The sequence below is a fragment of the Echinops telfairi genome, unplaced genomic scaffold, assembly GCF_000313985.2.
Source record: "Echinops telfairi isolate 266 unplaced genomic scaffold, ASM31398v2 ScPeMD7_2010;HRSCAF=2546, whole genome shotgun sequence".
Taxonomy (NCBI): Eukaryota; Metazoa; Chordata; class Mammalia; order Afrosoricida; family Tenrecidae; genus Echinops; species Echinops telfairi.
The window spans coordinates 21443091-21454656 of NW_022105908.1; the positions used below are offsets into that span (position 1 = coordinate 21443091).

The window sequence follows — 11566 nt, forward strand, 5'->3', positions numbered from 1 at the left end:
CAAAATAAAACAACAATAATACCAACAAGCCAATGACAAAAAAAAAAACAAACCCACCAACAACAAGAAAGAAAAGCTTGTAGCTGGTTCAAGGACTGGATGAAGGTTTACAGAGCAGACCATCCGTTTTACATTCAGCAATTAGACACGTTGTCCTCCATCTATTCTACTGTAATCCCCACAAAGTGCCACCACTTCCTCCCTGGGTTGTCTTTCCATCTTTTCTTTCCTAACCCTCAGCTCAGTCCTTGTGTAAATGCTGCCATTGTGATCTTAAGTGCTGATTACTCTAGGGTGCTAGGACCACACTAGTGTAATTGTTCCCCTCCCAGGGGGTTCTATTGTTTGGCTGAAAGTTGAACCTTAGCGGTGACTGGTTCACTTTCATACCTGAAGAGTGATTTAAGAGCAATAGTCTCAAGGGTTAGCGATAAGCTTTTTTTTTTTTTTAATGCATTCGTAATAAAAGAGATACTGATTGATGGAGGGGCTGTGTTTTATAAGATGAATCTCGCTGAAAAAGTGAAATTTATGTTTAAAATCTGAGTACCTGGAGATCCCAGGCACACTTTAATTTCTTTAACTCTAGGAAATAAAGGTTTAAGGCCTTTATAGTTTTATCGTCTAATTTGGTCGAAGTCTCTTAGCCTGCTGCACTGGAAGCAGGCAAAGGTGTCTGCAGAGGCCCTCAGAAACTCAGGGACTCGCCTGACTTGTATGAAAAATCATGTGCTTAAGTACTTTATCCGGGTCCATAAACTTTCAGCAACTTGCCACGTCTGAAAGTGGGCCAAGCCCCATGCTAGGTCCAGAGGGAGGCAATAAGACGCCGGGGTTTCCCAGCCCGAAAGCAAGCGAGACCAAAGGCAAGACTAAGAAGCTTTAATAACCCGCGGTTGGGACAAGCCAGCGGGCCCGGGCCTGGGGAGGCAGCAGGGTCAGCTGCGGCAGCAGAAAAAGCGCACGTCGTTCAGTGAGGTGTCGTCCAGGAGGCCTCTAGGCCTTTCGACCTTGCTCTGCAAGCCGCACACGCCTTTGGCGCAGGGGTCGCTCCAGTCTCCAAACTCTCCCCAGGTCAGGCCAGGCCCCTCCAACTCTGCGCCGTCTGAGCAGCGGAAGCGCACGTTGTTCACCGCGGTGTTGTCCCCCGGGGGCGTGGGTGCCTCCACGCGAAGTGAGAAGGCCACCAGGTAGCCGCCACTCGGGCACCACTGCGGCTCACTCCACGCGCCCCACCTGGGAGAGAAGCGGTGTCCCCTGGTTCTACGGAAGCCCCCCCCTCCACCCAGCTTCTAGACTGCTCCCCCAGCCCCCGGGACTCCCCAGCCAGGAAGTGCAGAGGGAGGTCTTCCATTCTGTTCCTTCCTCTAGACTTAAAGGGCTTGGAGGCACCCGCCACCCCACCAGGGGAGGTGGTGTAATGGAGGGCAAGGGGGTACCCTACCCTAGGGGATATTTAGCTCCAGCCTACCACCTCCCTCCACCCACCCGCGCACACACACACCTGCCGGACCGGGACTCCACCACGTGCTTGTTGCGCTCTGCGTTCCCCCGCGCACAGTGCAGGCGGATCCCGTTCACAGCTGTGTCGTCGCCAGGAATGCCTTGGGGTGGTTCCACCTGGGAGAGAGGCAAGGAGGGGTCCGAGGGCTGCTTTCAGAGGGTCTGGGATCCCTCGCGCCTCCACTTCTCCAGGCCCGAGCCCCCTCACCTTGAGCGAGAATCCGCAGGCGAAGAATCCGTCGGGACACATATCGGGCCAGGCCCAGTCGCCCCAGGGGCCTCCGTTGGTCACCTCAATGACATTCGTGACGCTACTCCTCTGGTCCCCTCCGGCCAGTCCGCAGCGAGTCGCCCGCAGCAACAGCAGCAGCAGCAGCCGCTTAGTCTGGGCTCCGCTCCCCATCCCGCCACCTTGAACCGGAGGCCAGCCCCGTCACTCGCGTTTATACCACCCCCGCCCCCACAAGGGCTCTGATTTCGATTTCGGAAAGGCCACAGATTAAGTGACATCCAAAACTAATCCGCCCCACTCCCAGGGCCTTGCAAACTTGGTTCTGTGGTCGGAGATATGGGGCGCCCAGGGCAAAAGGAGGAGGGTTGAAGGACAGCCACCTACTAAACATTGACTGTGGCCACACATTGTGTTCAGCACGTTGCAGGTTTACTTTATGTAATCCTCACCACAGTTTGTGGAAGTAGGAATTAACCTTCTTATTTTGCAGATGAGATAACCAGGGCCCAGAAATAGCAAGCTGGGCAACATTCCAGCCCTAGGGACTGTGGAGACCAAGGCTAGGGATGGATGGCAGTTATTCATGGTGCAAACAATCTGGCCCCAGACAAAATGGGTAAGGGGCAAGCCGGGCACCTCCAGGGTGTAGGGTGCATCAGTGAAAGATAGGGCAAGAAGCCACCAAGTGCCCAGCTGTGAGCGTCTTCTTAGATATTCAAATGTACTAGAATCCTGGCTTCCTTAGAATGAGCCCCTCCTCCTGACAAAATTATATATATATATATAATACATTATAATAATATATATATAATACATTATAATAATATATATATAATACACACAAAGGAACAATCTTAAGAAGTTTATGGGGGGAAAAAACTACATCTTTTGATCTCCCTTTTGACCTATTTTAAATTTGTTCTAGTTTTCAATATTCTCTGCTTTTTTTTAACTGAGGCTTCCTCTGTTTTACTTTGTTATTGTGGTTGGGGTTTTGTATATGGAATCCAGAATAGGCACATCTATAGCCAACACCTGGATGCAGGGTTTCTTGTGATATTATGGTAAAGGAGGGTGAGGGGGAATGGGGAGAGAATAACAAGGGGTACAAAGAAGAAGAAAACATACTCAAATTCATTGTGGTGATGATTGTACAACTCTTTTTAATATGATTGAACTACTGTATGATGTGAATTATATGCCAATAAACCTGTTTTGAAACTCTATGGGCATGAGACAGGTTTTGCCTTTGTTCTAGAACTCTTCCTGGAATGCCTTTCCCTCCTTGGCCACCAGGTAGACTCTTACTTTGCCTTAAAAAAAAATGGCTCAAATATATAAACAAACAAACAAAATTCACGGTCATCCCGTCGACGCAGAGCAACCCTATAGGACAGGATAAACATGAATGAGTGAATGACAGGGTAGAACTGACTCAGTGAGTTTCTGAGATTGTAACTGTTTACTGGAGCAGAAAGCTGTCTTTTTCCCCATCGAGCTGTCAGGCCTTTCAAACTGGACCTTGTGGATCTCAGTGTAAGGCAGCAGTGACTCCATGACAGGCCGAGCCGCTTAAAATAGACCTAAGTTTCATTTTTCCAACCTTGCGTTTCGTTTCGTTTCTCTAACAAAGTCACCCTCTCCCCCGAAATGACGCTGACCACACCTGGAAAGGTCCGAGAGATCACAATGACGCTGACCGCACCTGGAAAGTTCTGAGTGACCACAATTGGAACGTCCCGAGAGTGGAGCCAGTCAACCAAAAAGACCTGCACAACCAATTGTCTCCAGATGAAGTCATTGAACTATGGGAAGGTGAGGGGGAATAGTTTCACCCAGTTTATGTAACCTGTAAAGAGTAGAAAAGCTTGGCTTGTGCCCCAGGCCGGGGTCCTTGTCTTTGGTGACCACTGCGTTGATGCCTTAGCACTTGGGCCCTAGCTGGAGCTAGTCAATAAACTCCTTTGTTGTTTGCAGCCTCGGTGACTCTGCCTCTCTGTTCCTGGAGCCGAGGGAAAGCCGGCAATAACATTTGGGGGCTCGTCCAGGATCCCGAGGCTCCTGGAAGAGAATCCGGACCCGAGGAGGAGTTGGACATCTGAGAAATTCATGCGGTGCAGATATTTGGGCCCTAGGAGGTGACCGGCAAAAGGCCTAGGTGGACGCGCTGGGAGCGCAGGGAGACGTCCCTCACTCCCTGTCCCTCACTCCCTCGGTAGGTTTCTGGCACAGACCCACTAGGGGGCCCGTTGGTAGGGAAACCACAGGCTGGCCTTAGGGCCAAGGATTAGGCAATTGTTAAATGTTTTGTTATTGTCTCCGTTTTGTTTGTGTCTCTGTCCCCGCTTTTTGTCTGTCGCTGGCATTGTTGTCTTTCGTTTGTGTTTTAACGTTTACAGACCCAGACGACGCCTCTGTCCACCTTCCTTGACCATTTTAAGGAGGTCAGAGGTCAGGCACAAAACCTCTCAGTAGAAATCAGAAAAGGAAAATTCAGGGTTTTTTGTGAGTCCGAGTGGCCGACTTTCGGGGTGGGGTAGCCCCCAGGATGGTACTTTTGACCTTAACATCATCTATAAGGTAAAAGAAATTATTTTTAATAAAGGGCCACATGGCCACCCGGATCAGATCCCATACATCATAGTCTGGCAGGACCTGGTCCAAGATCCCCCGGCCTGGTTGAGAAAGATCCTGCCTCCAGCAGGACTCAGGAAGATTATGGTGGCAAAAGGAATGATCTGTGGGACTTTGATGGTCAGACTCGGGATTTTCAAGACCCACTGGTGGAAAATAGGGGCTGCTTTGGGGGACGTGAAACTCGTGCAGCCTTCTCGTGGACCGCTAGGAAATGTTACTGCTTGTGTACCATCACCTTATATACTTTTAGTGAGAAATGTTATTATAAATCGTAATGGATTTAAGTTTAAAATGTCTTGTAAAAATTGTAATTTGACTAATTGTGTTACTTGGACCCCTCAGGGCACTGCTATTGCCATTTGGCATCAACCTTCACTTGTTATGTCACCAGTGAATACCACTGGGCCTTGGTATTCAGAAAGAGGGTTACAGGTCTTAAACGAAATTGAGAATGCTTTGATTAGACAAAAGCGTGTTATAGGTGTGCTTACAGCAGGTATCTTAGCTGTGTTAAGCTTGTTACTACTGCGGCCATTGCACTCTCACAAGGCATACAAACTGCCAGTCGTGTTAATGAATTATCTAAAAATGTGACCACTGTGCTGGGAACTCAAGAGGATATAGACAAGAAACTAGACCAAAAGGTAAATGCTCTCTAGGACACAGTTATGTACTTGGGAGACAAGGTACAGGGGCTTAAGGTTGGATCTCGGCTAGAATGTCATGCTGAATATTCATGGATCTGTGTCACAAATAAACAGTACAACAGCAGCCAACATAGTTGGAAAGAAGGTGAAGAATCATCTCCTAGGTATTTGGCACAATGCTAATGAATCTTTAGATTTATTGCAACTCCATCAGGAAACACAGCTCATGAAGAATGCTAAGCCCCTTGATTGTGATGCCGCTAAAGCCGCAGCAAATTGGCTTCAGCATTTTCTAGATGCTTTCCCTTTGTGGGGAAGTTTCGGAGGTCTTCCTCAAGTGCTTAGGTCCTCGGCCACAGCAGGAGTGTGTGTATTATTGATCCTACGCCTACTCCCTGTGATATTGCACACAGTTATGTTTAAATTTATGACCTTAAAAACTAAGTCACATGAAGTGCACCTGCACACTTCACCCCCTCCCTGTACAGGGATGTAAGGCAGAGGCTGGCTAGCCAGGGACGGGTAAGATCGAGCCCGAGTCTCCCAACCTAAGACAGGTCATGGTCGCCTGGAAGACTACGGCTGATGATGGGTAAGGGTGATTTCGAGACGCAACAACCTAAGACAGGCACAGTCATCTGCCGACGTTTTGCAAAAGGACGCTTTTTGTAAATAGAAAAAGGGGAAAATGTTGGAGGTCATCTGCGCCCTAGTCGTGAAATGGTTAAGATTTCTCCTAACCTGTGTGCTGTTCTCCTCTGTGGTTTGGCATTCGGACAGGCCATTGAGAACAAGTACAAGGAAGTGTGCAAGTCCAGGAGCAAAAATGTAAATTGTTCTTAAGAATGCTTGGCATAGCGGAACATGAAGTTTTCCCCAAGGCAAACCAAAGTAGCGGAATAAAACGGATAGTTTCATCGCTCAATGGGTGGTGGGTGTGCTCTAAAACCGGATTGACTCCATGTCTTACTCTGTCTGTCTTTAATGAATCAGTAAAGTTTTGCATCATGGTGTTAGTGTTCCCAAAGGTTATTTACCACCAAGAAAAAGTAATGTATGACGCATGGACACAAGGCACAGCAGGTACCAGGCTAGCCAGGGGACAACGAGAGCCTTTTACAGCAATTACGTTAGCAACCCTTTCTAGTCTAAGTGCAATAGGAGCGGGCACGGGCATCTCATCCTTAGCAGTACAGCACAGAGGATTCAACACCCTAAGAGCAACTATAAATAAAGATATAGCCAGGATTAAGAAATCCATCTCCCATTTAAAAAAAGTCCCCAAGCTCTTTGTCTGAGGTGGTGCTACAGAACAGAAGGGAGTTGGACCTAGTGTTCCTCCAACAGGGGGTAGCTATGTGCGGCCCTAGGAGAGCGGTGCTGCTTCTACGCCAACCACACTGGAGTAGTTAGGAAGTCCATGGCTAAAGTCAGAGAGGGACTGGCAAAGCGAAAACAAGAACGCGAGCAGAAACAAGGGTGGTTTGAGTCTTGGTTTAACAACTCCCCTTGGTTAACTACTTTTCTTTCCACATTATTGGGACCCCTAATTGTGCTCCTGCTCATTCTTGCTTTCGGACCATGCATTTTAAATAGATTAATCACCTTTGTAAAAGAACGAGTCAATACTGTACAACTAATGGAGCTGAGACAGCAGTATCAGGGGCTCGGCCACGAATGCAGTTTGGAAATGGGGGAAATGCACAAGCCTATTCACACGCAAGAATGCTCGTAGGTGCAGGGAAAAGGGGGGAATGTAAGGCAGCAGTGACTCCATGACAGGCCGAGCCGCTTAAAATAGGCCTGTTTCATTTTTCCAACCTTGCGTTTCGTTTCTCTAACAAAGTCACCCTCTCCCCCGAAATGATGCTGACCACACCTGGAAAGGTCCGAGAGATCACAATGACGCTGACCGCTCCTGGAAAGTTCTGAGGGACCACAACTGGAACGTCCCGAGAGTGGAGCCAGTCAACCAAAAAGACCTGCACAACCAATTGTCTCCAGATGAAGTCATTGAACTATGGGAAGGTGAGGGGGAATAGTTTCACCCAGTTTATGTAACCTGTAAAGAGTAGAAAAGCTTGGCTTGTGCCCCAGGCCGGGGTCCTTGTCTTTGGTGACCACTGCGTTGGTGCCTTAGCACTTGGGCCCTAGCTGGAGCTAGTCAATAAACTCCTTTGTTGTCTGCAGCCTCGGTGACTCTGCCTCTCTGTTCCTGGGGCCGAGGGAAAGCCAGCAGTAACAGTAGCCCAACATGTGAGCACTATGCCAGCCACCAGGGCTCCTCAATATGTAAGGTGGGGGAGGGGGTCATTTCTTTGGCTGCCCCTCATACAGGTTAAGCCATTGATTCAATAAATATTTATTTTATAATAATTTACTTTGGCTCTGGCAACATTCTAAGAGCCAAGAGAAACAGGGCTCATATTCCAATGAGAGAGCCATGCTGAAAGTATCCCCCAATGGGATGGGGACCATGGTCTCACAGACATGAAGACCAGCTGGCGAAGCTGACTTCATAAAGACAGTGGTCTACATCCTGCTTTGGTGAGTAGTATCAGGGGTCTTAAATGCTTGCTTGATGCAGCTATCGGTTTCTTCCCATCCAAAGGAGGAAGAAACCACCATCACCCCCCCAAGAAACCAACAACCACCACTCGTTGCTCAATTCTGACTCATAATGACCCTACAGGACAGGGGTAGAATTGGCCCGGTGGATTTCCCAGGTGATAACTCTTTAGGAAGTAAAAAGTCTCATCTTCCTCTAGAGGGAGCAGCTGGTGGTTTTCTATCTGCTGACCTTGGGGGGTGGGAGGGGTGATGGAAACTGGAAGACAGATGGAAATACTTAGACCATAGGACTAAAAGCCCATGGCAAGATCAGACTACCACCAAATGCTCTGAAAAAGAACAAATTCGAAAGTTCTGGTTAGAACCGACCAAACCGTACTCACTGACACCAAGTCAATGGAACGTAACAGCCTCTGAGTTTCGGAGGATTTAAATTCTTTACAGACGTAGACAGCCTCATCTTTCTCCTACTGGGCCACTGGTTGAGTTTAAACCACTGACCTCGTGTGGTTAATAACTCAATTTGTAACCCACTACTACGTCACCAGCTTTCCAGGTCAGAGTGGGAGAAAAATGTAGAACAAAACCAGAAATCATAAAGGGAGACCAGGCTTTTTGGTCAGATAGAATCTAGCAGGAGCTCCACCCTTCTTCACCCTGCAGGCTTGGAACTGATCTCATCCCTGTGTTAGAATAATCAGCCATTTAAGATCAGAAGAGCATTTGGACCAAGTTCAGAAGGTCAGATGAGGAAGAATGGAAACAGGAAGTGGGATGAGCCACCATAAACTGAGGGGACTGCTCCGGGATTGAGGGGATGAGTTGAATCTGAATGTGTATGAACTGTTAAAGAAAACCAGTAACCTGCTATGTAAACCTTCACCTATGTCCCAATATTTTTTCCCTTTAATCCTCCTGCAATGGAGCTTGAGCTCGGTGAAATTACCTTTCATATTCTTGAGGTACAGAGCCTGGTATGCAGAAGTAGTTAATGAAGGTTGGCTCAATGAACGAACCTGGAGCTACCAGATAAAAGAAGAGAGAGAAAAAGAACCGCACCATGAGAAAGAATAAAACCTAAGGTAAGTAGTTGAGAGGCCCTGCCCCCAGATCAAGACAAACTCCTCCTCCGGGAATAGGACAGGGAATTTCCAAGTGGGTGTTTCTGAATCTCAGGTGCACAGTGCTTGAACTTAACAGGAAAGATTTATGGGGTAATTGTGTTAAGCTTTTCTATTTACAGTGTTTTCACATACATTATCATTTAATCCTCACATGAGGCTTCAAAGGACCAATTAAGCTCCTTTATTTAGCCTACAGCCATGGCGATGCCACTGCCCTGGGGTGCCAGCATCCAGGACCAGTTGCTCCCTAAAGGCGACCGGAGAAGACTGAGGAGGAGCAGGAGGAGGACAGAGAAGACTGAGGAGGAGGAGGAGGAGGAGGACGGAGAAGACTGAGGAGGAGTAGGAGGAGGAAGATGAAGAGAAGCCAGCTGAGACCCTGTCGGAGGGACTCTGGGGTCTGACGGAGATGTTCCCGGAGAGAGTCCGGTCCGTGGCAGGAGCCACTTTTGACCTCTCCTTTTTTTGTGGCTCAAAAAATGTACAGGTTTTCCTGGGCGGCCTTATGGATCGGGACCACTTCCTTGATGATTCTGGTTCTCCCATCTTGGAGACGGAGAAGCTGCAAATGGAGCAACAGCAGCGGCAGATACTCCTAAGGCCCAACACAGGACTGACTGTCCGGAGGACTGCCACGGCCTCTCCCTTCCCTGCCTGGGAAGATGGAGAGCCTTCACCTGTATTGAGCTTACAGGGAGAAGTTTGAATTTCAATTGTTAGAACTGCTGATTTGGGGAGTTGTTTGGTCAAACTTTGGCACATTGATCTGTGTGGAACCAGTGGGAGAATCCCCCTGCCCTACAGATACACCTGTGCCCTCCACTCCGTCAGGATCATCAGGATCGCTCTTCTGTCTGCACAAGCGACCCCACCCCTCGCTAAATTGCTCCCAAGTTGTCCTGAACGACTACCCTCTCGCTCTTCTGAGACCCTGGGAGGAATGTCCCCAAGCGTTGGTGACTTGGCTGTGTCAGAGTGGAGGTTGGGGAGGAGCACACAGGGTGCAACAGGCACAATGAATTACAGTAGAGTGGCACAAACCCCCCACTGTGCACCCATGTGTTGGGAGGAGCTGGTTCCGCTGCCTTTTGGCCGATAACCCTGTATTGTGTGTATACAAAAATGGCAGCAATTGCTTTTTGTATTTAAATATTAAAAACGATTCCAACTGGAAAAAAAAAAGATCCTTAATTCACAATGGAGGGAATTCATCCGGGCCCAGAGTTCATTCAAGGTCCGTGTACTAGTAGGCCGCTGGGTCCTCCGCTAGCCTTTCATCCCAATACTCAGGCTGCCTCTTACTACAAGCTGGTCCTCCAGGTAAAAGAAATGCAGACTCTTTACTATCACCCAATCCCCCAAATACCCTTTATCCAGTCCCTCACCCACAGATAGCAGCCCTCAGGGGCAAAGGGCACAGGTGAAGGGACCTTCAGAGTTAATGATTAACCCTTTGCTTCTCACAGCACCAAGGTCTTCTCCCCACCAGGAGGGGCATGGACTGGCCAGGGAGGGGCTGTGAGGGGTGGAGGTTCCAGAAGCAGTCATGGGGGGCACACTGTGGCCCCGGGCCCCTCGGTGGCGGCTCTACCAGGCAATTCTTCTGGCTCTCTCCATACTGCTGCTGCTCTACCTCAGGACAGGGAGTCTGCGTGAGTGGCCCCTTTCCTCACCGGGTCAGAGAGGAACCCTCCCCTGGCCCTCAGGATCCAAGCCCCCTACTCCAATTCCCACAGTTGCGTCTGACCTTTCCCCAGGAACGCTCTCTCGCTGTGAATCAGGGGCGCAGTCTTGCATCCGCCAGGAGGAACCGGTGCCCCTCCAGGTATGCCTGGGGCAGGGCTGGTGCTGGGAGCTCTAGATGAGCCTCTGATCAGAAGTGGAGACATTGGTCTGGTGAGGAGTGGGTCTTGCCCCTGATTTGCCCCCTCCCAGTAGAAACCAGGGCTACAGGAAGACGGACACCAGCTAGACCTTAGAAACAATTTCTTCACCTCCCAACTTCGCTTCTTGGTTCAGCTCCCATCCCCTTCCCCTCATGTCTCCCACCCCCCCGCAGGTCCAGCAAGAGTCAGGACCCCAGGAGGGGGAAGAACCTTCGTGCCTTGGTCCCCATGGGATGCTAGGTCGCATGATGAGGCCATTCCAGGCCAGTCTAACCCCGGAAGGGGATGTGGACCTGTCTCTGTACCTGGCTGGATGGAGAGAGCTGATCAAGTGAGTGATTTCCCCCGTCCCCTGCCTCCCGTCCACTGCAGTTCCTGCTTCCTCGGTTCCCAGACCCTCCCTCAAACCATTTACCCCAATCACACAGATTCCTAACACCCCTCGGCTCCATCTTCGCTTTCGCCACCACGGAGGCCTCCACCAAGGTCACAGCCCTGGAGAATAGGGTTCGAGGCCCGAATGCCGCGCACTACACGTCGCTGACCGGCATGACGGCGTGGGAGCGGAGGACTGGACTGTTGAAGGGGGCCGCCGGGACCGCGCCCCGGGACTCGGGCTCACGCACGACGCTCTTGCTGCACCGCGCGCTGCGCTGGTCCCAGCTCTGTCTCCACAGGGTGGCCACCGGGACACTCCGCGGCCCAGAGGCCGGCGCGCAGTGCCGCGACGCCTACAGAACCGTCCTGGCCCCGCACTTCCCCTGGCTCATCAGGCAGGCGGCCGGCCTCGCCTTCCTCGCTTTCCCGGGTCGTGACCGCTTGCTCCAGGTGGCGTGTCCCGGGGCCCGGGAAACGCAGGCACGAGCCGCGCTGGCCCTGGCCGCCAGCACCCTGGAGGACGTCTACAACCGCACCCAGGGCCTGCTAGCCGAGCGCGGCCTGCTGCACCTGGGTTGAAGCCGCTTC

At 50.4% G+C, this 11566-nt stretch overlaps 2 protein-coding genes across 2 annotated transcripts; one reads left to right on the top strand and one right to left on the bottom strand.

Annotated features, from left to right (window-relative positions):
• Nucleotides 1-866: 866 nt before the first annotated feature.
• VMO1 (vitelline membrane outer layer 1 homolog) lies at nucleotides 867-2047 on the bottom strand. Its single transcript, XM_004716125.2, has 3 exons — nucleotides 1712-2047; nucleotides 1505-1620; nucleotides 867-1236 (listed from the first exon to the last, which is right to left on the bottom strand). Exons 1-3 carry the CDS (start codon nucleotides 1904-1906, stop codon nucleotides 939-941), a joined length of 609 nt encoding a protein of 202 aa, XP_004716182.1. The 5' UTR covers nucleotides 1907-2047; the 3' UTR covers nucleotides 867-938.
• Nucleotides 2048-10258: 8211 nt separating this feature from the next.
• On the top strand, nucleotides 10259-11557 carry GLTPD2 (glycolipid transfer protein domain containing 2). The gene is made up of 4 exons (XM_004716172.2): nucleotides 10259-10366; nucleotides 10472-10539; nucleotides 10774-10931; nucleotides 11029-11557. Exons 1-4 carry the CDS (start codon nucleotides 10261-10263, stop codon nucleotides 11555-11557), a joined length of 861 nt encoding a protein of 286 aa, XP_004716229.1. The 5' UTR covers nucleotides 10259-10260.
• Nucleotides 11558-11566: the final 9 nt, after the last annotated feature.